This window comes from Heloderma suspectum, chromosome 4 (genome assembly GCF_057233095.1).
Source record: "Heloderma suspectum isolate Gila_16-S chromosome 4, 16-S_ref, whole genome shotgun sequence".
In the NCBI taxonomy this organism is placed as follows: domain Eukaryota; kingdom Metazoa; phylum Chordata; class Lepidosauria; order Squamata; family Helodermatidae; genus Heloderma; species Heloderma suspectum.
In genome coordinates this window covers 68,333,966-68,361,424 of record NC_139461.1, presented here as the reverse complement: position 1 = coordinate 68,361,424, position 27,459 = coordinate 68,333,966, and the positions used below count along the sequence as shown (strand labels likewise).

Sequence of the window (27,459 nt, the reverse complement as noted above, 5' to 3'; positions counted from 1 at the left end):
AATTGGAGTCCAAAACATCTGGATGGTGCTGGGTTGAGAAAGGCTGCTGTGGCACTATCAGCCATAGCATCAATCATTGACAGAATCTCACATCCAGTAACCCTTTCTTCTTAGACACTCATGGAAGTCCAAGCCTGTGCATTTTCACACATGAGACTAAAAACAGTTTTGGCTTAAATCACTTTGTAATGATACTAAAAAAACCCTCCCCCCCCCAAAAAAAAAAAATCCTGGCCAGAATGTTCATTCACATTGCAAATGTCACTCTTCCACTTTTTCTCCTTCATCATTACCAATGATCACTTTCAAATAAATAGCACAAGAGAGAGACACAAAGGTGATTTAAGCTCCACTGATGTGATTTAACAGTGAAGTGCAGGGTAGGAATCAAATCCTCTTTTCTCTCCATGCCCCTACCTGCTCCATTCAACCTCCAAACAGATGATGATCAGTGCTAGCAAGAATAAATATGCAGCTCTGGCTCCTGGATTCAGTTTTTCAGCAAATGCAACATTGGTTTGCATGCACATTTTCTCAGAGCTTGAAATAGAGAGGGAAACTTCAGAGGACTCTACCAGGCCCATCCCTGAGTCCTCTCAATTTTAGCCAAATCATCGTCTCCCTCTGGTAGCCCTTCTAAAAAGATAGCTATGAAAAACAGGCCCCTTCTGTCCCCAAATGTTGTAGTGGATAATTTTGAAGTGCAGGAGCTCGTCATGACAGTGTTTGCACACGCGCATGCGCGCGCACACACACACACACACACACAGATCAGGAGTACATAGTATAGTATAATACCCAATTTATTAGGTTCATCATAGTTACCTGACAGAAAACTCCATTGAACTCAGTGATGCTTACTGCTGACTGCATAGGTTCAGTTTCTTAAACACGTTGAGCTTTAACAAAATATTTTGATTCAGCTGAAATGCAAACCATAGCTATTTATTAGAAAAGCAAACAATCTTGGAAAGATGTGTTACCATTTAAACTGCTAAAGTAGGATAGAAAAAGGAAGTATCTAGCTGCTGCTTAATTGTTTTCTTCATTCTTTAACTTCCTATATGCTAATCAGTGACAGCGAACAGTAAAATTTGAAAGCCCTGTTATCACCTCATTCACTTGCTAGAGAAAGAAGGATTTGTCAGTTACCCTGGCACTCCAGCAGATGATCACTGCTCCTGCTCTGAAAAACTTCCTGGAACTGTACTGTTTTTCATTCCCCCCTCTACTACACCACTGTCTTCCCCACTGTAATGTATGCACTTTATTTCCTCTTGTTAGATCAGGGAATATAGTTAGTCATAAATGAAACATTTTCTTACTGTTACTGCTTACTGGCTATAAGATGTGACCATCGTTAGCTTGAACCTTATTTCCAGCATATTACAAAGGGAAAAGTTGGTTATTGTAGCTAGATGGAAAAATCCAAAGAAAACCCAAATAAATTTCTTGTCATAGCTATATTTGTGTGCCAGGCTTGCCCTCCAGACCACTTAATGGTCTTGTCCCATAAAATCTTATTAAATGAATGAGTAACATTCATTTTTTATTTTTTCTTTAATTTTTTAATGCGCACAAGGTAAATTGTTTTGCCTTGCTCAGACATGATTAAAAATGCTTTTCTGTTTTGTCAAGAACCCCATTTGATGCATAATGACTCTGGCACTAATAGAGGAGAAAACATATGCTGCTTGCATGCCTCTGTGGTTCAGCCTCCTCTGTAACACACGCTGTGATTATCATTATGAAGACCATTTTTCGCCTCTGTTCTCATCTACATGCAGCTGTTTGTGGGTGAAATGGAAACTGTTAGGGGAATGCTCAGATATTGCACTCCTTAACTACATCTGTATAATGCAGCCAGTTGTGTGTCACTACTGTTCAAATATCTGATTCACTTCTGGCTTCCTTCACCCTGATCCAGCAAAGGGCAATTTGCATGTAAAAATTAGTGTATGTACAGGACCAACCCCCTCATGGATCACTGCTTTGTTGTGGCGAAGGGGCTTGCGTAACTCAGTGAAGCCATAAGCTATGCCGTGCAGGGCCACCCAAGACGGATAGGAGATGGTGGAGAGTTCTGACAAAATGTGGTCCACTGGAGAAGGAAATGGCAACCCACTCCAGTATTCTTGCCAAGAAAACCCCATGGAATGTATCACAAGGCTAAAAGAGATGACGCCGGAAGATGAGCCGCTCAGGTCGGAAGGTGTCCAATATACTACTGGGGAAGAGCAGAGGCAATTTCCAAGTAGTGCCAGAAAGAGTGAAGCGGCTGGGCCAAAGCCGAAAGGACACTCAGCTGTGGATGTGTCTGGTGGTGAAAAGAAAGTCTGATGCTGTAAAGAACAATATTGTTTAGGAACCTGGAATGTCAGATCAATGAATCAAGGTAAGCTGGAGGTGGTCAAACATGAGATGGCAAGATTGAACATTGACATCTTGGGAATCAGCGAACTAAAATGGACAGGCATGGGCGAATTTAATTCAGGTGGCCATTATATCTACTACTGTGGGCAAGAATCCCTTAGAAGAAACGGAGTAGCACTCATAGTCAACAAAAGGGTGGGAAAAGCAGTACTGGGGTACAATCTCAAAAACGATAGAATGATCTCAGTACGAATCCAAGGCAAACCATTCAACATCACAGTAATTCAAGTCTATGCCCCAACCTCTGAGGCTGAAGAAGCTGAGGTTGATCAGTTCTATGAAGACCTACAACACCTTCTAGAACTAACACCAAAAAAAGATGTCCTCTTTATCAAAGGGGATTGGAATGCTAAAGTAGGAAGTCAAGAAATCACCGGGATAACAGGCAAGCATGGCCTTGGTGTACAAAATGAAGCAGGACTAAGGCTAATAAGAGTTTTGCCAAGAGAACATGCTGTTCATACCAAACACTCTTTACCAACAGCACAAGAGGCGACTCTACACATGGACATCACCAGATGGTCAATATCAAAATCAGATTGATTATGTCCTTTGCAGCCAAAGATGGAGAAGCTCTATACAGTCAGTAAAAACAAGACCTGGAGCTGACTGTGGCTCAGACCATGAGCTTCTTGTTGCAAAATTTCGGCTTAAATTGAAGAACGTCGGGAAAACCACTAAACCGTTCAGGTATGACCTAAATCATATCCCTGATGAATATACAGTGGAGGTGAGGAATAGATTTAAAGGATTAGACCTGATAGACAGAGTGCCTGAGGAACTATGGACGGAGGTCCGTAACATTGTTCAGGAGGCAGCAACGAAATCCATCCCAAAGAAAAAGAAATGCAAGAAAGCAAAGTGGCTGTCTGATGAGGCTTTATAAGTAGCTGAGGAAAGAAGGGAAGTGAAAAGGAAGGGAGAAAGGGGAAGATCTATCCAACTGAATGCAGAGTCCCAGAGAACAGCAAGGAGAGACAAGAAGGCCTTCTTAAATGAACAATGCAAAGAAATCAAGGAAAACAACAGAATAGGAAAGACTAGAGATCTTTTCAAGAAAATCGGAGATCTTAAGGGAACATTTTGTGCAAAGACGGGCATGATAAAAGACAAAGAAGGCAGGGAGCTAACAGAAGCAGAGGAGATTAAGAAGAGGTGGAAAGAATACACAGAAGAACTATACAGGAAAGATCTTAATGTCCCTGATAGCCATGATAGTGCAAGATTCAGATAGTCACTGAACTTGAGCCGGGCATCCTAGAAAGTGAAGTCAAGTGGGCCTTAGAAAGCATTACTAACAACAAAGCTGGTGGAGATGACAGTATTCCAGCTGAGCTATTTAAAATCCTAAAAGATGATGCTGTTAAAGTGCTGCACTCAATATGCCAACAAATTTGGAACACTCAACCGTGGCCACAAGACTGGAAAAGGTCAGTTTACATTCCAATTCCAAAGAAGGGAAACGCCAAAGAGTGTTCAAACTACCACACAATTGCGCTCATTTCACATGCCAGCAAGGTGATGCTCAAAATCCTACAAGCTAGGCTTCAGCAGCATGTGAACCATGAACTACCGGAAGTACAAGCGGGGTTTCGAAGAGGCAGAGGAACTAGAGATCAAATCGCCAACGTTCGCTGGATCATGGAGAAAATAAGAGAATTCCAGAAAAACGTCTATTTCTGCTTCATTGACTATACTAAAGCCTTTGATTGTGTGGATCACAACAAACTGTGGCAAATTCTTGAAGAGATGGGAGTACCAGACCACCTTACCTGTCTCCTGAGAAACCTGTACGAGGGTCAAGAAGCAACAGTAAGAACTGGACATGGAACAACCGATTGGTTCCAAATTGGGAAAGGAGTACAACAAGGCTGTATATTGTTGCCCTGCTTATTTTATTTATATGCAGAGTACATCATGAGAAACGCCGGGCTGGATGAATCACAGGTCGGAATTAAGATTGCTGGGAGAATTATCAACAACCTCAGATACGCAGGCGATACCACCCTAATGGCAGAAAGCAAAGAGGATCTAAAGAGCCTCTTGTTGAGGGTGAAAGTGGAGAGTGCAAAAGCTGGTTTGAAACTCAACATTACAAAAACGAAGATCATGGCATCTGGCCCCATCACTTCCTGGCATATAGAAGGGGAAGAAATGGAAGCAGTGACAGATTTTACTTTCTTGGGCTCCAAGATCACTGCAGACGGTGACTGTAGCCATGAAATTAAAAGACTCTTGTTCCTTGGGAGGAAAGCTATGGCACACCTAGACAGCATAGTAAGGAGCAGAGACATCACTTTGCCGACAAAGGTCCGTCTAATCGAAGCTATGGTTTTCCCAGTAGTAATGTATGGCTGTGAGAGCTGGACTATAAGGAAGGCTGAGTGCCGAAGAACTGATGCTTTTGAACTGTGGTGCTAGAGAAGACTCTTACGAGTCCCCTGGACTGCAAGGAGGTCAAATCAGTCAATCCTAAAGGAAATCAACCCTGGCTGCTCATTGGAAGGACAGATACCGAAGCTGAAGCTCAAATATTTTGGCCACCTAATGTGAAGAGAAAACCCACTGGAAAAGACCCTGATGCTGGGAAAGATTGAAGGCAAAAGGAGAAGGAGATGGCAGAGAATGAGATGGCTAGATAGCATCACCGATGCAATGAATATGAATTTGAGCACACTCCAGGAGAGAGCGGAGGACAGGAAGACCTGGCGTGCTATGGTCCATGCGGTCACGAAGAGTCGGACACGACTTAAATGACTGAACAACAACAAGACCAACACAGTTCTTCCCTCTTGTATTCAGGGCTGGTCCAAGACATTTTGCTGCCTGAGGCACAGCACTATCTCCATCTCATCCCTGGAGCCAGACACAACACTGCCCCACCTGCATTGCAGTGGATGCAAACTGGGGGCCAGTCTGCCAAGACAGTTGGTGCTGTTGCAGCATGAAAACCCTCCAAAACTCTGAGGGAAAAAGAAAGAAGCCATGCTACAAGCCCTGCCAACAGGGAACCCTATCTGAAACTGTTGAGAATCCCACCCCCCCGGAGAAATTCGGTGAAATTGTCTCTCAAATTTCTCTGCCCACAAGTAATATAGAGAATTTCAAGAGTTCATGTGCATACTGCTCTAGTATTTTCCCTATTCAAAAAGTTGAAATGCCTCCCCTTAGGCTTAGTTACAGGTATTTTTTGTAATTTTGGCCCCACCCCTTTTGCCTTTGGCCCCACGCAGCTCCTGAGAGCTTATCTGAATTGAATTTGGTCCTCTGGCTGAAAGCGATTCCCCACCCCTATGCTAAAAGGAAGCAGCAATGACATTGTATGGATTGGGCCACACACCGTGCTAATTACTGACCTTAAATCAGTTCCAACCCCCAATGCAAATCATCAGCATCAACCATTTGTGGAATACAGGCAGGGCCGGCCCTACTAGTAGGCAGAGTGAAGTGGCTGCATCAGGCAGCAGGCTTCGGGAGTAATGAAAGGGCAGCAAATTCTCAGCTATTTCATTTCTTGTTGTTGTATTTTTACTGCCAGGGATAGGGAGAAGTGTTTGTGGGATTTTCTGCCTAATGTGCCAAAATCACTTGGATGGCTTTGGGTATTATGCACCTTGACTTGGGTCAAGTGTGTGTGTGTGGGGGGGTGCCATTTGCTGCTATCAAAATCTGTCCTCCAATTTCCTGAAAGTTTTCTCCCCTCATGAAAGAGGCTTCCATTGTTCTGACTAAGGGTGTTTTATAATTTATTTTTGTGGTGATTTTGAGCTTATCTAATCATACCTAGCCTCCCAGTCTGCCTGCACATCTGGATCTGAAAAAGCCCTATGAGAGGAATTACCTCATGTGGCATAAACTAAGCTGTAATGGAAGTTTAGGAAGCTGAGGAGGCCACAGGCAGGCAGAGAGATGATTGTACAATGAAAGACAGGACCCTTGTGCTCATTCCTCGGCCACCTCCTAAGTAAGGTAAGCCCAAGAAACGCAAACCCAACCCATGAAATTTCTCTGAAATTTCTTCACCATTGAATTCCTTTTTGAAAGCAATTTCTCTTCTGTCAAATTGAATGAGAATGGTTGAAAAAAATGTGGGAGAAATTTTTGGCACAGCCGAATCTAGAATAAACTGCACGATGGCCAGGAAACCACCAAACAAGTGGCAGTTGGGGAAAAGGGGTGGGGCTCAAGAAACCATGTCACATTATGTGGTCTCCTGGGCATTCCTGGAATCATTGCTAGCTGAAAGCCTCTGTACTGAGAGCCCCATGATGTTGCAACAGCATGCAGGGCATTTTTACAGTTAAAAAAAAATAAAGACCCCTTGGCCACCTCCTGCACTTAAAAGGTAAATGCCCACTCCCCAGTGAGAAAATTCTTCAAAATTCTCCTCCTCCCCAGCCTCTTTTGCAGGAGTCTTCATTTCTCTCTCTCTCTCTCTCTCTCTCTCACACACACACACACACACATTACCCAAAATTCATGCTTTGCAATATTCAGCACAGCACTAATTTCTATTTAATAGCTGCACATTTACTCTTCCATTGCATTAACTCTTTAAAAAGGAGTATGTCTAAAAATTAGGGTCCACTATGTATTTCACTGCAATAGTGACTAAAAGCAGTAGCAAAATGTTACACAAGTAGTTGTACAGAGGGAAGCAATTATGGGAAACACTACGAAACTATCAAAAAACAGAGCAGCATCCATTTTAAATAATGTCAAATTGTCACTGCTGAACTACACTGTTCAAGTAAGGTTCCACTGAGATACTCCCATCTCAGCCCTGGGGAAACTGGATCTGATTTCTTTGAATAGATAAGGAGCTTTTCCATTAGGGTTTCTCACAGTTGCCAAGAAATGCCTATAGGGAGCCCCTAAGCAAAAATTAGGGCAATAGCCTTTTCCATCTGCTCTTCTCCAGCAACTGATGTGGCCCCTGATCCTGGAGGTAGCATATGGCCATCACTACTAGGCACTGATAGTCTTATCCTCCTTAAATTCCCATTTAATGCCATCTAAATTTTTCCACTTCAGACCTAGACTCTGTAGCAGCCTGTTGCAACCTGGGCTGCAGGTCTGACATTGTATCCATGCCAGGATCTGGCCAACGATACCTTTGGACTTTGGTGGGCCGCAGTGTGATTTACCCAAGATCACCCATAATATCAATGACTGAAGCTGTTCTTTCATTCCTAGTCTCCCTAGACCAGATTTCATACTGTGTTATGCTTACTTACACTGTTCCAAGTGAATATAATGGAGCTGATGGCATTCAGCCAAAATATCAGGCCATCTGAACCCATACATTGAAAATATGACACCCTGAAACTCTTAAATTAGTCATGCAGTAAGCCTAGGAAGGAACCTTTATCTGAGGGCCACAACACCACAGAGATCAGATGAGAAACTTAAAGTTCTATTCCAAAATCATGAGATCTCCCACTTCATGGCCTGCAATGATGTCTTGCAGATGAAAGCTCAAATAGGAAAAGAAAGGTAAGAAGAAAGATAAGGAACTAAGCAAGCTTACCAGAAGTGATGCAAAGTCAAAGGTACAAGGCCCAATGGAATTGTTGAAAGAGTGTTGTGCACTAGAGTATACACCAATGAAATGGACAGATTTCCACCTTACGAATGTCTGCCCACCCACTGGTTGACACTCAAAAGACAGGAGAATGATAGCAGCTGAAATGATAGGAGGGAAGATGTATGCATCTGGAATATGTTTCATCATTCCCCATTCCTATTACATTTTCAGTGCTGTCTGTGTGCCACATTAATCTGGTATGTTTTAGGCCAGTGTTTTATGTTACTGAATTTCCCTGGAAATTTTCAAAATTTAGAATAGGTTTTTAAGGTTAAACTGAATCTTATTTGAAAGTATTTACAAAGTTGCCAAAAAGTAGAAGGAAAGGAAAGGAATAAAGAAAATGGCCACAACTTTTAACTGTTTATTCAGTGATACATGTGTTTAGCTCTCCCTGGCTTTCACATATGCTTTCCATACCATATTTTTCATACAAATGCAATTTCAAAAGAGATTTTTTTAATATCAAGAACAGTAAAAATATCTAGCTCTAACAAAGACAAGATGAAAGAGTGGGTAAAGTTAACAGAATGGCAAAACCTCATGAATGTGGTTGTGCATTATCCTTGGGAAAGAGAGTTTGGGATAAAGTGATGAAGTTATCTCTTAAGAACATAAAAGAGCTGTGCTGGATCAGACAAAAACCCCATCTAGTCCAGCATTTATTTATTTCATTTGTGTACCGCCCAATAGCTGAACCACTCTGGGCAGTTCACAAAAATTGAAAGCAAAATGCACAGGATATGAAAGCATTAAACCCAAAATATAACAATACAACCAGAACAAAACCTAGCAGCAATGTAGAGATTTAAAATACAGATTTAAAACACCAAAGCTAAAAGATTAGGAAGCTAAAATGCTAAAATACTGGGAGAATAAAAGGTCTTCATCTGGTGCCGGAAGGAATACAATTAGGGATGTACGAAAGTGACTTACCTTTCCACGGATTATGTTGATGCTGGGGGGTAGGCGTTCCGTCCCTCCCCCCGGAATCCTGGCCAGGGGGGGGAGGTGCTTCGTTCCTCTCCCCCGGAATCCTGGCCGGACAGCTCCACTCCACAGGGATTCTGCGGAGCCGCCAGACAGCTCCACCAGCAGCCAGACATCCAGCCGCTGGCTAGCAGGGACGCAAATGGCGGCGGCCATAGCCGCCGCCATTTGCGTCCCTGCAGTCAGCCATGATAGGCTACGTAAATCTTTACGTAGCCTATCATGGCTGATTTAAAAAAAAAAACACGTGCGCATGCAAATGGCGGTGGCTATGGCCGCCGCCATTTGCGTTCTTTATTTTGGCACGTCTTAGTCTACATAAATATTTACGTAGACTAAGACAGCCAAAAATAAGGAACGCAAATGGTGGCGCTATTTGCATACGCATTTGTTTTTTAAGCCAGATGTGATAGGCTACGTAAGTCTTTACGTAGCCTATCACGTCTTGTAAAAAAACAACAACAACAAAGCGACAAGACTGCAAATGGTGGTGGTGGCATCCGGTCGGAAGACCAGCCGCCGCTGCCCAGAAGATCCGCCCCAGGTAAGTCTCGTCCCGGGGGGATCCACGGAGGGCGCGGGGGTGGCAGGCCGTTCCGCCACAGATTTCGGGGGGCTGAATGCACTGGCATTCGTCCTCACCAAGATCCGTGGCGGAATTCTCTGCCATCCCTACCTGCAACCACCTGCTCAAGCACCTTGCCCAGGAAGAGGATGTTGGCCACGTGCCTATAGTTGTTAATGTCCTCCTGGTCCAGGCTAGGCTTTTTTAGGAGTGGCCTGATCTCCACCTCTTTTAAAGAGGCTGGCACCACCCCCTCTCTTAAGGAGGAGTTGATTACCTCCTGGACCCTGCCAGACATCCCCTCCTTGTTTGATGTAATAAGCCATGAAGGGCAGGGTCAAGCACACAAGTGGTCGACTGGCCTTGGCCAAGCACCTTGTCCGCATCCTCAGTTCTCAATAACTGAAACTCATCCATTAAAACTGGACCAGATGGTGCTCTGGATGCCTCTACCAGTGGAACTGCATTAATCGTGGTGTCTAGTTCATGGCGGATCTGAGTGACTGTATCTTCAAAGTGCTGTGCAAACTTTTCACAGCATGCTTCCAGGGGTTCCATAGTCTCTCTCCCTGGCCCAGCATGTAACATGCTGCAAACCACTTGAAAAAGCTCTGCTGGATGATACTGAGAAGATGCAATGCTGGCAGGAAAAAACTGTCTTTGCCACCCTCACCACCACAGGGTAGACTTGATAATGAGCTCTAACCTGTGTTCCATCAGACTCAGCACAAGTTCCCCCCCACCTGCGTTCTAGTCGTCTCCCCTCTTGCTTCATTGCCCTCAGCTCAGTTGTATACCAAGGAGCTGGCTGGGCTCTGCTCAGATGGAGAAGGTGCTTGGGTGCGATTGTATCCACTGCTCAAGTCATCTCTGCATTCCAGAGAGCATCCTGGGCACCAGCCATACCAGCAGGAAAATCCCCCAGAGCCCTTTGCAATCCATCAGAATCCATTAGCCTCCAGGGATGAACCAGTTTAATAGGTCCCCCACCCTTGCATAGGGAAAAGGCTGCCAAGAGTCTAAACCTCAGTAGGAAGTGATCTGACCATGACAAGGGGACAGATGTTAATCCCCCCACTTTCAGATCACCATTCTCTTGCCCAGTTGAGAAAACCAGATCAAGCCTGTGTCCTTGTACATGTGTTGGGCTGATGACACTTTGGGATGGCCCCATGGTTGTCATGGCAGCCATGAAGTCCTGAGCTGCCCCGGATACAGCAGCCTTGGCATGGAAGTTGAGATCCCCCAGGACCATCATCCTAAGGGTCCTCAACACCAAGTCCGAGACCACCTCCATGCTGAGGAGGGGAGTCTGATGGGCAGTACAGCAGAATCCCTAATCTGTCCCAGCTACCCCACACAGTACACTCAATATCTGCACTCGAATGAACACGAAGCCTAGAGAGGGAGATCAAATTCCTGTGGACCACGGACCCCACCCTTCCCGACCCTCAAGTCAGTGTTAGTGCTACGCTGAGTACCCAGGAGGGCACAGCTGGGAGAGAGTAACCCCTCCCAGTTCCCCACCCAGGTCTTAGTAATACATACCAAGTTGGCCCCCTCATCCACAATCAAATAATGGATAAGGGAGATTTTATTTTGGACTGACCTGGGTCAGACCAAAATAAACTTTAAAATAAACAAAAGCAAAATGGTGAAAGCCAAGCGTATTTTAAGACCATTTATTATGATTTGGAGAATATATATATATATATATATATATATACACACACACACACCCCTTAGTAACCATGATAGTTATAAGTAATTGACAACTGACACATCAACAAATCACTGGTCTAGATGACCTACACCCAGAAGTTCTTAAGAAACTCAGATGAAAACTTGTTGATCTTATAACAAAAATGTGCAACTGTCCACTAAAATTGGCCTTCTTACCAGGAGTAGAGAAAGCCTGGAAATTAGAGGCTCATTTTAATTTAGTCATAGGTACATTAGTCAAGTGCATTATTAAAGCTAGAATTCTTAAAAATACAGAAAAACAAGGCTTGCTGAGGGAGAAACAGCACAACTTCCAGAAAGGGAAGTCCTGACTCTTTTATAGAATTATTTAGGAGTGTCAATAAAAGATAGATAGGGTCAACATTACATACCTAGACTGGGGGGGGGGGTATTTTTGAAAAAGCCCTTCAAAAAGGCTCCTGTGTAAACACAGCAATCATCCCACATCTTATGCGGAGGTAACTGGTCAATGAACAGGGAGCAGACAGGAGGAAAAACTAACAGGTTTTATAATGAAGAGAAATAAGCGGAAGGGTCCCAAAGAATCTGTATTGAGGCTGGTGCTATTTATCTTTCATAATTGATGTGGAATTAGGGGTGAGTGCTGCGGAAGCTAATACTGCAGGTGATACAATTTATTCATTCGGGTATTTCTATAACACCTTTCTGAAACTCACCAAGGTGGCATACACAATTTAAAAAATGAATAAAACAACCATCAGATAAAAACAATGAAGGCAACCCCCAAAACCATAAAAACAATTTTGAAAGCTTAAAAGGATGTATCTTCTTGACCCCCTAAATGCAGAGAGAATTCAGTTGACCAGTGGCAACTCCATGAAGGGTATGTTCCAGAGTTTGGGAGCAACACAGGAGAATGTCCTTTCCCCTGTACCTGAAGCAGGCCTCTAGAAGAGGGTGTGTCTTTAAAAGTGCATCTCCAGCTGATCTTAATAACCAAGCCAGTTCATGCTGAGATGGCCCTAATCCACTTAAAGCTTTACAGGTTGAAATCAACACCTTGAATTTAGCCTGGAAAACAATTGGCAACCAGTGCAGGTCTTTCCAGATTGAAGTGATGTGACCTAACTTTTTCAGAATGGTAAGGACCTCTCCAAACCCTGTGAATGGCCAACAAACTGGCAAATGAAATTCAGTGTAAGTAACTGGGGCACCTGCAACAACATATTTCATTGTATCCTCACTTCTGTTCAGGGAAGGAAGAGTGCGGTTGTTCAGGGTTCCAGCTAGCCATACCCTCCTCTGCAATACTATAAGCTGTAAGGAGCTCAAGCAATCAATTACACTCCTGCCCCAGCTTCATTTTCTGGATTTCTTTTCCAGCCAAAATTCATCATACAAGCTGGACTGTTTTTGCCTTCTTAGAGTATATGTATTGCAAAACCTCTGTAAACCTCATGGTCTGCTCAGCAATGCTGATACCTTCATCTTGCTTCTCAATGGCCCTGTTTTAGCTCCAATCCTGTTGGCACTCAGCACCTGAGTTTGCTATTAGAGGGAGTGATAGAACAACAGGGGAAGATTTCAGAAGAGTGAAAAAGAAAAGCCTTTTTTTCATATCCCCACTCCTAAGACCTTCCTTCTCTCTCTCTTTCTCTCCCCCCACCCCAACTTGGTGAGCATTAAATACCATTACAAGATTCCTCTTCCAGGCTAGCTAGAGCCCTGAACTGTTCCTGTTAGGGAGCTGAGGGCATACATTTTGTTGCAGGTCCCTACATGTTTCTTTCTAAAAGCAATCCTCTTTTTTGTTTGCTGTGTCTCAGTACAGTAGATCTCATCAGAGAGCTTCTCTGAATATAGTGGGTGATTCTTCGCTGCAGGAAACTTCAATGCTGGCTTTTATGTTAAAATAGCATTTAGCAGCTGCTAAAGATCAGTACAAATGCGTTCTTTTACTGGTACAGAGACAACCTTAACTCTGACAAGGGCTGAACGCATGGTGCTTAAACACTGGTAGTGACTAGCGAGGGCTTTCTGGGTTGTAATCCCTGTGGTTTCTGGAATAATTTCACCACCACCCCTTAACTAACTTATTAATCAAAGGATTTGTTCCTGGATGTTACATTTTAGACTTCAGCATTAAAGTTTAGAGTGACACGTTTGCTCCACAAGGCAAGCAGAAGATTTGGCAAAGTAAGAGTTCATAGTTGTAGTTAGAAATGCACAATGCTATGTGCCCATTAAAGATACCAGAAATCTCATGGAACCTGTTTCCGTATCAATTTTATTTCCTACCATACACCAAATGTACAGCACAGAACACAATTTTGTTGCTTTGATGTAAGAAATATTAATTGTATGAAGAAACAGTATACAAACTACTCAAAAAATGCATACATCATTGCTCTTTACAAAAGGTCTAATTTACAGGATAGCTTGTCAATGCAAATTAACCCAAGAAAGGAAAGAAAAAGGAAAGGGAGGGAGAAGAGGGGAAAGATCACAGTGCACGTTACAAAACATCGAGTACAAAGAAGGCAAATAAATATGAAGATACATCCTGAGCAAACAATCCAAACACAGATAAATCAACTTAAGCATAGTAAATCATAGTAATAAATAGGTCGGTAAGAGATTGTTTAATTTAAATTAAATTAAATATATAACAAATTTCTTAAAATATTTAGTAAATTAACTTTTAGTCTCTGTCATGAGTGAACTCATACTTTTGTATACATTAATTGGGTATAGCAAATGTCTTTTTTAAAAAAACAGGTACAATTTAATAGCATTTTGGTGTTCTATTTTATATCAGGACATACTGTTGCTTCTGTCAAAATGTTTTCTTTAAAAAATAAACACAGCTTCTAAGAACATACAACTCTCCTGTCTAAACTAAGGTCTGGGGGCCAAATCAACCCCCGCACGTGAACAGCAAGCCCCACCTAATGCAGAACAGCAACCACAGTGTATGAAAGTTGAATGATCCTGGAAAAGCACTCTTGAATAGGAACACTATCATATAATTGTATGAGAGAGGACCGTGAACGCTGTCATATCCCACTGAGATCTATTAAAGTAGGCAAATAAAAATAAACACTTCCATTGAAGCACAGAAAAATTAAAACGCACACTAGATCCATGTATACGTTTTACACTGAGGCACACGTGCGCGTGAGACATGTGCGCATACCAAAAGAAAGGCAGTTCAGCTGGTTGTTTAATACCTTCTTTTAAAACAACAGTGTCACAATTCTGGAAAAAATGTTTTATTACCTATGCTCCCTGAAATAGACATTGGACCTCTGTTCATAACTGCTACTAAACTGAGGCTGAATACAGAAGAAAAAGAGTTCCCCTTGGGGCATGGGTGTCTGTATTTCTGAGTGGATGCCTAAGGACTGTAGCCTGTAGAGATCTACCTTTGAAGGATAGTATTCACCTGACGCTAAGGCTGCCTTAAACTGCAGCTCCAAACACAGGTAGCAACCCGATCCAAAGCTACAGAGGATTCTGATATGGACACACACAATCTCTTCTGCAAGCACAGGCTTCCCCATTCACTTCTGTGCGTGAGACGGTTCTGTGCATACAGTCGGGATGCACAGATAAGGGGAGGGGACATCACTCAGTAGTACAGCACATGTAGGCCTCTACATCAGGGACGAGCAACCTTTTTTTTTCTGCCAAGGGCTGCATTCTCTTGGTTGCATGTCGGTGGTGAGTGGGGCCAAAGCCAGTAGTGGGCAGAACCAGAGCCCAAAGTGTCTAGGTCTCCCCTTTTCTATTTCGGCCAAGCCCTCTTCTCTCTTCCCCTCTTCCTTCCCACACAGCGGGCTGCCAAGGAAGGGACAGATCACTGTGGTCAGAGGTCCAAATTAATCACATGCAGAGGGCTTTTGAAATTAGGCTGGGGGGCGGATGCGGCCACAGGTTGCCTACCCTTGCTCTACACACGGAGCTGTAGCTCAGTAGCTTTCTATACAGAAGGTCTCAGTTCAGTTTCCTGCATCTCCCTGTTGGGCTGGGAAAGACCCCTGTCTAAAACACCATGAGCCATAGCCAGTTAGTATAGACAGTAGTGAGCTCGATGGAACAATGGTCTGACGCAGCATAAGGCAGCGTGATATGCTCAGATGGAGCTGCTGGCATGGGGTTATTTTCTTGGATGTAAAGTCCTATCAATCGTAACGCAACTTGCTTTGAAGTAAATGCGCTTGGAATCACAGCATTAGCGTATAATAGGAGGAAAACCAGTCAGTGCATTGCTGCAGTTCATAGGTTTAGTCATCATGCACTGCTGTTGTGCCACTTCAGTTCACCACCGTGGGGCTTGTTTCCCCCATGACAAAACAGAAAAGCAACTGCAGGCTTCTCGGTTTCTTTCATTCAGCCTAGTACAATAACTGCCATTTCAGGGAAGTTTTTTTTCTTGGTTTAACGGTATATACAAAATCATCAGCTTGGGATGCATTTTTCCAATATGAAATTATATTGATATTGGTCAACTGACCAATGTTTTTGTACAAGGCTCTGTACCAAAAAGCTACAGGTAATTTCAAAGCCTATCACATTTAATGGCAGGGCAGATGGGTGGGGGGAGTCCTCCCCACCCCATGAAGGAACATGAACTAGAAAAAAATATATCCATAAATCTATCTGGTCTTTCCTTGAATGCTTTCAAACAATTATTTTGTGCAGGATAAGACACACAGCTAAGTCCAGTTCTTTGCTGATTGCTATATTTCATTATTGCTAAAAAAAATCTTGAACTCTTCCAACATGCTGTGCTCAAAGACATTATGTTTTTCCACCAGAGGGCACCATTCACCTTTGTATCCTTGGTTCTTCACATCACATGCTATTGCAAACCTATTTCTTATTTTGTTAAATTTAAAAAAAAAACTGTTATAAAAAACAGGATGTGGTGAAAATAAAACTAGAATCACAGTTCTGTTGTTTTGTTTCTTTCATAGTTTTTCTTCTTCCTCCTCCTGTACAAACCCAGCAAATTATTTAATTTACACTATAACTTTCAGTCTATTTAAAATCCCACTGGAAAATAAATTAACAAACACATTTGTAAAAATATGGCAGGCTGCAAGAAATGCTGTTAAAAGATTAAAAAAAAACCCACACAAATCTTTGATTGAAAATAAATTAAAAAATGTAAAAAAATAGTCACACACACTTTTTACATTCACTTTACAAAATGAAAAGAGTGCAAAACCACAGAGATGACAACAAAAAGGATTTGTACAGAAATAAATAAATATATTCTATGATCTGAGTCATTGCTGTTAATACAATTGTTATGTTTTCTGTCCTTTTTATGTCAGCTGGAAAAAAAAATAGTGCAATGTTGTAATTGTAAATGCAGCATGGCAACAAATGCTCCTAAGCAGTCCAGGCACTCTTCGCAGATCCATCTGGAATTTGCTGCTGCTAAATAACACCTGTTGTCCAGCAGCTTCTCCATCCTACACGTGGATACCCTTCACTGCCTGTTTGATACTTTCCAGCAGAGCCTTGCAGTCCGGGGAATAGTCCCGTTCCAGATTGCTGTACATATCTGTGAGCGTATTTACATATGCTTCAAAATTCTGCTCACTGATTGGGCCCTAAATGAAGACAAAACACATTACATGAAAACATGGGAGGCAAATGTCAGGCAAAATGTATAGCCTGACGACCAGAGAGAGAAAAGAAGAAACTCATGTTCACAGCAGACCTGGATCTGGTGGAGGTATGTTCTGAGAAGCATGTTTTCATCTAGGGAAGAAGGTTCTCCTTAGAAGAGGATACAGTCTTCAAGCGAGGGTGGGGAATCTTTTTTTTCTGTTAGGAGCCACAGACCACAGTGTAGTGGGACACCCTTTCCCCTCTCTCTTTTTCTGACACCCCCTGCTACATATTCAGTCTTGGTCTTTCTCTCCCCTTCCCCTTTTCTCCTTCGCCTGCCAGTTGCCAAGGGAAGAAAAGATTGCTGTTGTCAGTGGTCTGAACTAATCACTTGTAGAGAACTTCTGCCTGACTATGGCCTGTTGTTAGGGTTAGCGCTGTGCCGAAAATTTCTCCCACATTTTTTTCAACCGTTTTCATTCAATTTGATAGAAAAGAAATAGTTCTCGAAAAGAAATTCAAAGGATAAGAAATTTCGGAGAAATTCTCATGGGTTGGGTTTGGGGTTTGTGTCCTTATTTTACTTATGAGGTGGCCATGGACTGTGCATAATTATCACATCTTCCATTGTTCAGTAATCTCTGTGGCAGCCTGTAGCCTCCTCAGTTTCCCACATTTGAATTAAAGCTATCATGAGGAAGACATCATGAGGCAATTCCTCCCATGGGGCTTTTCAGTTCAGGAAGTGCAGGTGGCCTGGGAGTAGGGATGTACGAAAGTTATTTACCGTTTCGCAGATCTGCTTTGTGGTGGGGGGGAGGCGCTCCGTCCCTCCCCCCAGAGTTCTGCCCGGCAGGCTCCGCTCCGCGGGGATTCCGCAGAGCTGCCAGCCGGCTCCACCAGCAGCCGGACATCCGGCCGCTGGGTAACAGGGACGCAAATGGCGGCGGCCATAGCCGCCGCTGTTTGCGTCCCTGTATTCAACTGTGATAGGCTACGTAAATATTTACATAGCCTATCACGTCTGGGTTAAAAAAAAAAACGCGTACGCAAATGGCAGCGGCTATGGTGGCCGCCATTTGCGTTCCTTATTTTTCACCGTCTTAGTATACGTAAATATTTACGTAGGCTATTATGGCGAAAATAAAGGGGAATGCAAATCGCATAGTGGGTGCTATTTGTGTTCCTTTTTGATTTGCCATTTTAGCCTACATAAATATTTACGTAGGCTAAAACAGCGAATCAAAAAGGAACGCAAATAGCGCCCACTATACTATGCGTCCCCCTTTTTTTTTCGCTGTAATAGCCTACGTAAATATTTATGTAGACAAAACCGGCGAAAAATAGGGAACGCAAATGGCAGCCGCCATAGCCGCCGCCATTTGCAGATGCCTTTTCTTCTTTTTTTGCTTGACTTGGCTTGCCGTGATAGGCTACGTAAATACTTACGTAGCCTATCACGGCAAAGTCCAGGATGCAAACGGTGGCCGCAGCAGCTGGTCAAAAGACCAGCTGCCGCCGCTGCCATCCGGAACATCTGCCCCAGGTAAGCCTCATGCCGGGGGGAATCCACGGGGGGGGCAGGGGGGCAGGCCGTTCCGCCACGGATTTTGGGGGGCCGAATGCCAGTGCATTCGGCCTCACTGAAATCCGTGGCGGAATTCTCCGCCATCCCTAATTTGCCATGGACTCCAATGAGGCCAGATTCTTTAGAATTCAGCCCCCTGGAGTCCGTGGCGGAGCGGACCAACCCCCATCCACCACCCCACGAAGTTCTCCCAGACAGACCCTACCTGCCGCCGTCCGGGTCCGTCCGCTGAGTCCACAGCCATCCGCTGCTGGTCTGCAGACGCAAATGGCGTCCAGTGTAGTGGATGCCATTTGCGTCCCTGCTTTTTCATGATAGGCTATGTAAATCTTTACATAGCCTATCACAGCAAAGAGCTGGGACACAAATAGCGTCTGCTATGCCCTTTGTGCCCCTGGTCTCTGCTGTGATAGGCTACGTAAAGATTTACGAAGCCTATCACGAGAAAGCAGGGACACAAATGGCATCCACTACGCCGGACGCCATTTGCGTCTGCAGACCGCCAGCGGGTGGAAGTCCGGCTGTAGATGGACCCGGCCGGCAGCTCTGCGGACTCGCCACAGAGCGGAGCCAGCCAGGGAGGATTCCGAGGGGAGGAACGGATCACCTCCCCCTGCCGCGGACCCTCAGGCGGACTGGTGAGTGGGGTTCATAGTGGCAGGTGTGGAGCATGCAGGGGACCCCAGGGTGGCAAAAATGCCCCCTGGAGCTCCCGAAATAGCTCATCCCTGCCTTAGGTGAATAGAGAGATTTGGGGGCTTCCACCCAGACAATAGGGTGGCTATGTGTCATTCTTTCCAGAGGACTGTCCTTTGTTTGAAGGGCTGTCCTATACAATTCAGTTTAAAAGTAAAGAACCATAAGAACTGTTTCCCATCACTGGCAGGCACCTGGACAGCAGACTGAAGAGGCAGGCACACCAGTCAGCTGGTCACAGTCTTTCACACTATGGTCTTCCATGCTACTGTATTTCTATTAAAATTATTTCTAAATTTACATCTAGATGTCTATATTAGCATATACACATTTTATGTAAATCATTATCCTCTTTTGTCTTTTTTTTTTTTTTTTTTGGTGATGCATATCCTCTTTTTTTTTTTTTTTAGCAATTCATAAGCAGCTACCCTAGACTCTCCCCTACCCAAAAGTTCATTGGGCTCTTCCCCCAGATATACCAAAGCCAGACTGAATAGTGCCACATTTCTGCCAACTGGATGGGTGACCCAGAAAAAATAATAATTAAAAATCCTTTTACTATCCTTGAGATGTCTTATGTTTTGCTTTAAATAAACCAGCAGATTTCAGCGCCGGAAAGACAAGGGTGGAGGGTATTCAGTGTTGTTTTAAAATATGCCTTTTAAGATACCCTCAGTCTCTCATAAAGGTACTTGAGTAGCCAATGATTACACCAAACTAGAAATCAAAGACCTAATCTAGGCTCACCGAGTGCTTGGGCATATCCAGTGGATTTGTTTGTGTACTTTCTCCCTTTGAACAACAGAGCCGCCCCCTCCTCCATGTCATATCACTTGTTATGTTGAAATTATCCCTCAATTTCTTTGTCAGGCAGCATGAGGTGTTCTGTTCAGGAAAGACGAGTCCAAAGCTCCCCTGGGCCCACAGTACTAGTACCAGGCCAAGATGTATAATGTTACCATAATGGTCATGACATTCTGGGCCTTCTGACAATCTTTCCTCATCACTCTTCAGAAATGGGAACTGCAATCCAGGAACCACACAACTCATTCTCCACAAGATGCCGGTCTTGTGTTTCTTGAATTATTTTGAATGGTAGCCCTGAAGGCTGAACTGCAGATTTTAAAAAGTCGTTTGTGAAATGGATTAATCCCACTGGGTGTGCCCAAGCAATGGGCGTGCCCAACTATCTCTTTCTAACTCAGCCATCAAATGTCTAGTCCTACAGGTTAACGAAAATGGACACCTAGTTTTCCAACATCTGAGTTTTCCCTTCCCTCCAAATATCATTCTTCTGTGCTTAAAGGTATGATCATTCTTCTACCCAGAATTTTTGGCATGCCCTTTTTATTATTTCACAGTGAGAACATAAGAAGAGCCATGCTGGATCAGACCAAGGGTCCATCTAGCCCAGCATTCTGTTCACACAGTGGCCAACCAGCTGTCAACCAGGAACCCACAAATAGGACATGAGGGCAACAGCACCCTCCCACCCATGTTCCCCAGCAACTGGTGTACATAGGCATACTGCATCTGATACTGGAGATAGCATATAGCCATCAGGACTAGTAGCCATTGACAGCCTTCTCCTCCATGAATTTGTCTAACCCCCTTTTAGGGCCATCATAATTGTTGGCCATGTATGTCTTGTGGTAGTGAATTCCATAGTTTCACTATGTGCTGTGTGAAGAAGTCCTTCCTTTTATCTGTCAAGAAACTGTGCGGAATCATTGTACATTTTGAAACTATTTCTGACAGACCTGCAGCAATATGCCATTGCCACCACACAGCATTCTCTGGGCTCCCAGAGAAACCGCCACATTCTCAGCCACAGACATACCATTTGTGGAAGCTGAATGTCGGCAAGACTGGAGATGAGGGCTTGGCTTAGGCCAGCCAACTCCTTCAATAGGCTCTCGTTGTTCTGTTCTATAAGTTTATTCTCTTCTTCTATTGTTTTCAGATTGCTTTCCATTGATGTTATCTGAAATTGTGAAACAAAATGATACATGGCAAGGTGAACAGTAGGACTTTGGACCTGAAACTAGGGATTGGAGAACCAACAATGCTTGAATTCTCCAAGATTCTCTGAGTTCCATCTTAAAGCTCCAACTACTTTACTCCTGTTTTTGAGGGCTGTTTTCCTTTTCATTCAGAAAAGAAAAGTGCTCATTTTTGTATGCATTTTTTGAAAGTGCACATTTTCCCTTGACAGACTGAAGTGTGAAAATGCATATTGTGGGGGCAGAGGGGAATATGCATTTTGAAAGTGCAGATTTTTTTTTTTAAGTATGCCTTTTGTATGCTTGGGAATGTAGAAGCTTTTTTTTTGAAAACTGTGTTCACATTCACATTTGAGCTTGCACATCCAGTCCGGGGGGAGGGTGTGTCTGCTATGGGGAAATGTTGGGACTTACAGGATTTCCGCAGAGCCCTGGTGCATCCACTGCATTTTGCTGCACATCTTTCTGGCTTTAAACAAGGCAAGATATGCTAATGGCAACTGCCATTTGCCTATCTCAGAAAAACTACAGCCATAATTATGCCATTTGCAGCCGTAAAGCGCTTACTTCTACGTAAATTGCAGCTGTAAAACACTTACTTCTATGTAAATTGTGACCATAAGCACTTTATGGATGCAATTTACGTAGAAGTAACTGCTTTATGGCTGCAAGTGGCATAATTACATCTGTAATTTTCCCAAGATAGAATGGCAGCCACCATTAGCATACCCTGCCTTGTTTAAAGCCGGAAGGATGCCCCGCGCAAAATCTGAAGGATGTGCAGGTGAAGGAGGCTGGTCTGCTGTGGACTCTGCAGGTCAGATTCTTGGGAATCTGGCCTCACTGGAGTCTGCAGCAGATTTCTCCAGCATCCTTAGTCTTGCACATTTGAATTAAAGATGAATCAAAATGAAATGCTCATACATCCTTTCCTAAAACAGAACTACGTACAATCTGTCGCTCAGAAAAGACAGTGCACAACACCAGAACTGTGCAGAACTGAACCGCAAGTACTTTCAGCTGCATGCACATCCGTGTCACAAGGCACTCCTAATTGGGACAAGCCACATTTTTTCCAAACCAGTGGCTTCTGCTGTTGTTTCACAAGAGAAACATGTTTAAATGAAGCTCTAGTGACAGTGACCCTGCTGAATTAAAAGAGCATTGTTTGTGGGAAGTGAGTTCACAAATGGGTGAAATGGATGAAAGACTTCAGGCCTCAAGTTGACAAATGGGAGGAGGGTCAGTGCCTGGTTAAAAATAAGAGTTTTGCCCTCAGGCAGAGAGAAAAGAAGCAAGCAGGCTGCTGTTTACATTGCTGTGTTTTTCTTACTGCATCCCTGCTGACTCACAACAATAGCGCAACCCTGGCATTAGCTCTAGAGCTACTTTCCTGGGAGAGTTTATGCTGTAGAATGGCTGAGATTAGAAACAGGGCAGAGTGGAAAAGCTAAAAATAAAAGCTGAACAGAAAATGAAGGAGGTCACTGTTCAACAAGTGATCATAATGTAGGCCTGGCATATTTTTAAAAAAATCTTTTGAGAGAAGTTGAATGAAAACATGAGCTTGGGGACTGCGACGTTTATAGATACCATCCATGTTTTGATTGCCTTGTTGTCATATTAAGGACCAAGCTAAGATAGGCCCATATTTTGGCATACATGCTGGGGGAGGGGCAAAATGCTTCACTCTATTGGTGCAACTTGCTAATAATAAACGTCAAGGGTGCAATCCTATGGCCGCTAGTCATCAGCTATATGGCCATAGGACAGGTTGGTTCCTGGGAACTGACCTCCACCCCCTCCCGCGCTGCCTCGTGGGCAGCACAGATCAGCCCCATCCTCCAAGCTCATAAGAGGAGCACAGAGCAGTGAAAATGGGATGTTCTGCAGGGCGGGCAGCCGTGCCTTTCTGACACTTCCTCTGCATTGTCTGGTGTCCACCCCCCCTCCGACTTCCTGCAGCTAGACAGCCAAAATTGGCTGTCTAGCCATGAACACAGGGCAGCTGAAGCGCAGAAGGGAAGATCCCCTCCATGGTGCTCCTGCCCTGCACTGGATAGGCGGTCGCCTCTGAGGCTGGAGGCGGCCTATCCAAATTGGATTGCACCCTAAGAAAATAAAGGTCAAACTCTATGGTTGAGATAGTAGTAAATAAATATCAGTGATCTGAGTTTTCTGGAAAAGAATTTAATCAGGAAGTTGTTCCAGAAAGCTTTGAATCAATGGAAATTTAGCATGTTTATTTGACTTAAATTTAGCAAACAAAACTAAAACAGAAAAAAGGGGGGAAAGGATGACATGTTGATTTTGCATGCTGTATCTGAAAAAGTTTCTAACAGCCAAAAGTAGTTGAACTGAAATGTTTAATTGGAGAGTGAGTGTGTGTGTGTGTGTGTGTGTGTGTGTGTGTGTGTGAAGAATGAGAATGGAATTGTTTAAATGTACATTTAAACAAATTTAAAGCTTTATTTGGAAATTATTTTTATCAGAATATTTGTAAATATTTTCAGACATGACAATGTAACAACATATACTTTAATTAAAGCATTTAGATTTTAAAGGAGAAAAAATAATTAACTAGTATTAATTTGACTTCATTCATTAGGTTGCTATTTCATTTTATGAAACAATGCATTTCTAAAACTGGAGCACATTCCATGGAAAAAATACAGTAGTGGAAGGTTTTCTGGAAAATTTTCACCCCCTCATCACTTGTCAATATCAAAGGAAAATTGACATTAACCCTGCAATACCAGGCATGTCTACTCAGTCCCATTGATTTCAATAGGGCTGACTCCCAGGTAAGTGGGCACAGGACTGCAACCTTAATTAAGCAAATTTCTAGTTTTTTGTACTTGGACACAATCTTTTCAAGAGCAGGTTGCAAACACAGGTTGGTGAAGCTAAGCAGGTCAGGGCCTGGTCAGGGCCTCATTGGGAGACCACCTGGGAATCTGATTTCCCCATTTTACTCTAGAGCAGTGTAGAATCTACCATGTATGTACCATGCCTCTGCAAAATATTTTTATTTTATTTTTTTATTTTATTTTTATTTAAAATTACTTTTAGGCTGCCTTTCATGGAGGAAAACCTCCCAAGGCAGTGTACAGGATAGAAGAAATAATACAAAACAATAAAATTCCATAAAAACAGTCATTATAAATAAAATCAGTAACACAAAAATTTAAGAAAAGGCCAGTGAAAACAGGTGGATTTTCAGAGCTTTCCTGAAGACCTGCAAAGAAAGCGCCTGACCAACCTGAAATGGGAGGTCATCTCAGAGGTGAGGGGACACTACTGAAAAGTCCCTCTCCCATGTACTTACCAACCTAACTGCCCTTGGTAGTGGGCAAGTGAGAAGGGCCTCTGTTGATGGCTTCAAAATATGGGCAGGCTGCTGGGGTGAAGGCAGTCCTTCACCCCTACGAGCCCAAATTATCTAGGGCTTTAATGGAAACACACTGACAGCTGGCTCAGTACTGGTGTCACATGAGCCAACAGCCCAGCCCCCACCAATATCCAAGTGGTCAAATTCTGCTCTAGTTGAAGTTATTGAACCAGCTTTAAAGGCAGCACCAGGTAGGGTGCATTATAGTAGTCCAGCCTGGATGTCAATAGAGCATGAATAACTGAGGCAACTGAGATAGGGTCATAGCTGGTGTACTGCCCTAAATGGTAAAAGGTATTCCTGGACATTGTCACCACGTGAGCTTCCCCAGTTAGTACCAAGTCCAGAAGCACTCCCAAACTGTGTACTTTGTCCTTCAAGGACAAGCCTATCTAAGACCAGAAGCATTCTTTTATCCAGATTAGCTGATTTTCCTGTTCACATACCTCTGTCTTGTCCCAACCTTTCCAGGTTCATCACATGCATATGTGCACATGTGAGTTCACATCCATGTACAAACAAGAACATTCAGCAACGATATCAAAAGAAAGATAAGATGTTCAAGATGTATGAAGGAGGCCACAGTGGTAGAGCACAGAGTGGCAGAGCAGAGATTTGGTATCTCTAGCTAAAAGGTGCCCAATTTTCTCGATTGGGAAAGACCTCTGCTGAGATCTTGAAGAGCTGCTGCCTTATCAGGGCTTCTTCACACAGAGCTTTTATTCTGCTATTGAGATGGCTCACTCACGGAAGTTTGCGGGCTCTTTAAATCACACCGTGAACCTCCAGGGCATCTCCCACCATCTTCCCCAGCCTATCCTGTGTTTTCCCCAAATGCAAAACATGTGGTATTTTTTCCAGCCCATGAAACAGGAGCACCCTGACCTCCCTGTGAAATGCTCCAATAGCAGAAGAAAATTCTGTGTCTGGGCAGCTGTGGGCGTTGTTTTCAGGATGATGAAAGCATTGAGGATGGACTGCGGGGCGTGTTGCACCCAGAAGATCCTGAGCGGGGATCCTCTTGGCAAGGAGGGAAGAACAGGTGGGAGGGTCCCTTGCACAGAAGGAGACCGAGCAGATTTGACAGGCATGAGGGCAGGAATCACTGCCAACTGCACTCTCTCCCTTCCTTGCAAAGAGGGGAGAGCGCACGGTTGGACGGCAACTCCTGCCTCTGCTCAAGTCTTCCCGAGGAAGGACTTTCCTCGATTCAAATCATGTGTCTGCCATGTAAATACTTGAGCACATTTCTCGATCTGAGGGAGAAGAGGGTAAAATGCCACCCTGCAATGAAGGGAGACAGATCAGGGGTGGACGAAAGTCCCTTACCTGTTGTCGAAGGACGTTCACGGTGGGGGGGAGGCGCTTCGCTGCTCCCCCCGCGAAGTTCAGGCCGGGGGGGGAGGCTTCCCGCCTCGCCCCGGCCGAAATTCAGGCCGGGGGGGAGGCTTCCCACCTCGCCCTGGCCGAAATTCAGGCCGGGGAGGAGGCTTCCCGCCTCACCCGGCCGCGAACGCTAAAGTTTAAAAAAAAAAAACGCCCCCTGATAGGCTACGTGACGATTGACGTAGCCTATCACGGCTGACTTTGCAAATCTAGCCGTGATAGGCTACGTGAATCATCACGTAGCCTATCAGGGGGCATTTTTTTTTTCTTTGATTGCAATGGCGGCGGCTGCTGCTCCCGCCCCGCTCGAACACCCGCCGAACCGCCGGCCGGACCAGCCACGGGGAGGGACATTCGGTGAAGGTAAGTCCCGTCCCGGGGGGGGTGCGGGGTGCGGGGGGGTTCGGAGGATTTCTCCCCGAAACTTGTTCAGGGGGCCGAACACGTTGGCGCTCGGCCCCCCGAAGTTTCGGGGAGAAATTCTCCGCCATCCCTAAGACAGATCTGATCCCCCACCCCAACAAGCTCAGAATCAACACCCTCTGTTGATTCATAGCACCCTATTAAGTTCAATGGGCCTTACTTCCAAGTAAGTGTGCTGAGGGTTGCAGACTTACAGCACAATCTTATGTCTACTTAGAAGTAAGCCATAGCTTTCCTGGGGGCTGCAAGGAAACAATACAGCACAAGTTAAGAGATGAAAACAAGACTCCCCCTACCTGCTCCTTTGCACACATGCCAGGGAGGGAGGGAGGCGCTCCTTTGATTCAAACCATGTCTTCTGAGTGGCAACCATCTAGGGATGGCGGAGAATTTCTCCCCGAAACTTCGGGGGGCCGAGCGCCAACATGTTCGGCCCCCTGAACAAGTTTCGGGGAGAAATCCTCCGCACCCGCCCCCCGCACCCCCCCCAGGAGAGGACTTACCTTCACCGAATGTCCCTCCCGGTGGCTGGTCCAGCCGGCGGTTCGGCGGGTGTTCGAGCGAGGCGGGAGCGGCAGCCGGTCTTTCAACCGGCTGCCGCCGCCATTGCAATGAAAGGAAAAAAAACACGCCCCCTGATAGGCTACGTGACGATTAACGTAGCCTATCACGGCTAGATTTGCAAAGTCAGCCGTGATAGGCTATGTCAATCGTCACGTAGCCTATCACGGGTGACTTTAAAAAAAAAAAAGTGTGTACGGATAATGGCGGCCCCCATAGGGAGCCGCCATTCCCCTTCCTTATTTGGTTGCTGTAGTCTACGTAAAGATTTACATAGACTACGGCGAAAATAAGGGCAACGCTATTTGCGTTGCCCTTATTTTCGCCGTAGTCTACGTAAACATTTACGTAGACTACAGCGACTAAATAAGGAACGTGAATGGCGGCTCCCTATGGGGGCCGCCATTAGCGTACGCGCTTTTTTTTTTTTTTTAAGTCACCCGTGATAGGCTACGTGACGATTGACGTAGCCTATCACGGCTGACTTTGCAGATCTAACCGTGATAG

General features: G+C 44.3%; 1 protein-coding gene across 2 annotated transcripts in view; it reads right to left on the bottom strand.

Annotated features, from left to right (window-relative positions):
- Positions 1–16,429: 16,429 nt before the first annotated feature.
- Positions 16,430–27,459, bottom strand: part of ST18 (ST18 C2H2C-type zinc finger transcription factor) — a 195,179-nt gene continuing 184,149 nt past the window's right edge. For both annotated transcript variants that reach the window (XM_084849571.1, XM_084849572.1), the window contains 2 exons: positions 21,029–21,172; positions 16,430–16,903 (listed from right to left, as the gene is read on the bottom strand). In XM_084849571.1, coding sequence (XP_084705697.1) covers positions 16,763–16,903; positions 21,029–21,172 — 285 coding nt within the window. In that variant the 3' untranslated portion in view covers positions 16,430–16,762. The remainder of the gene's footprint in view (positions 16,904–21,028; positions 21,173–27,459) is intronic.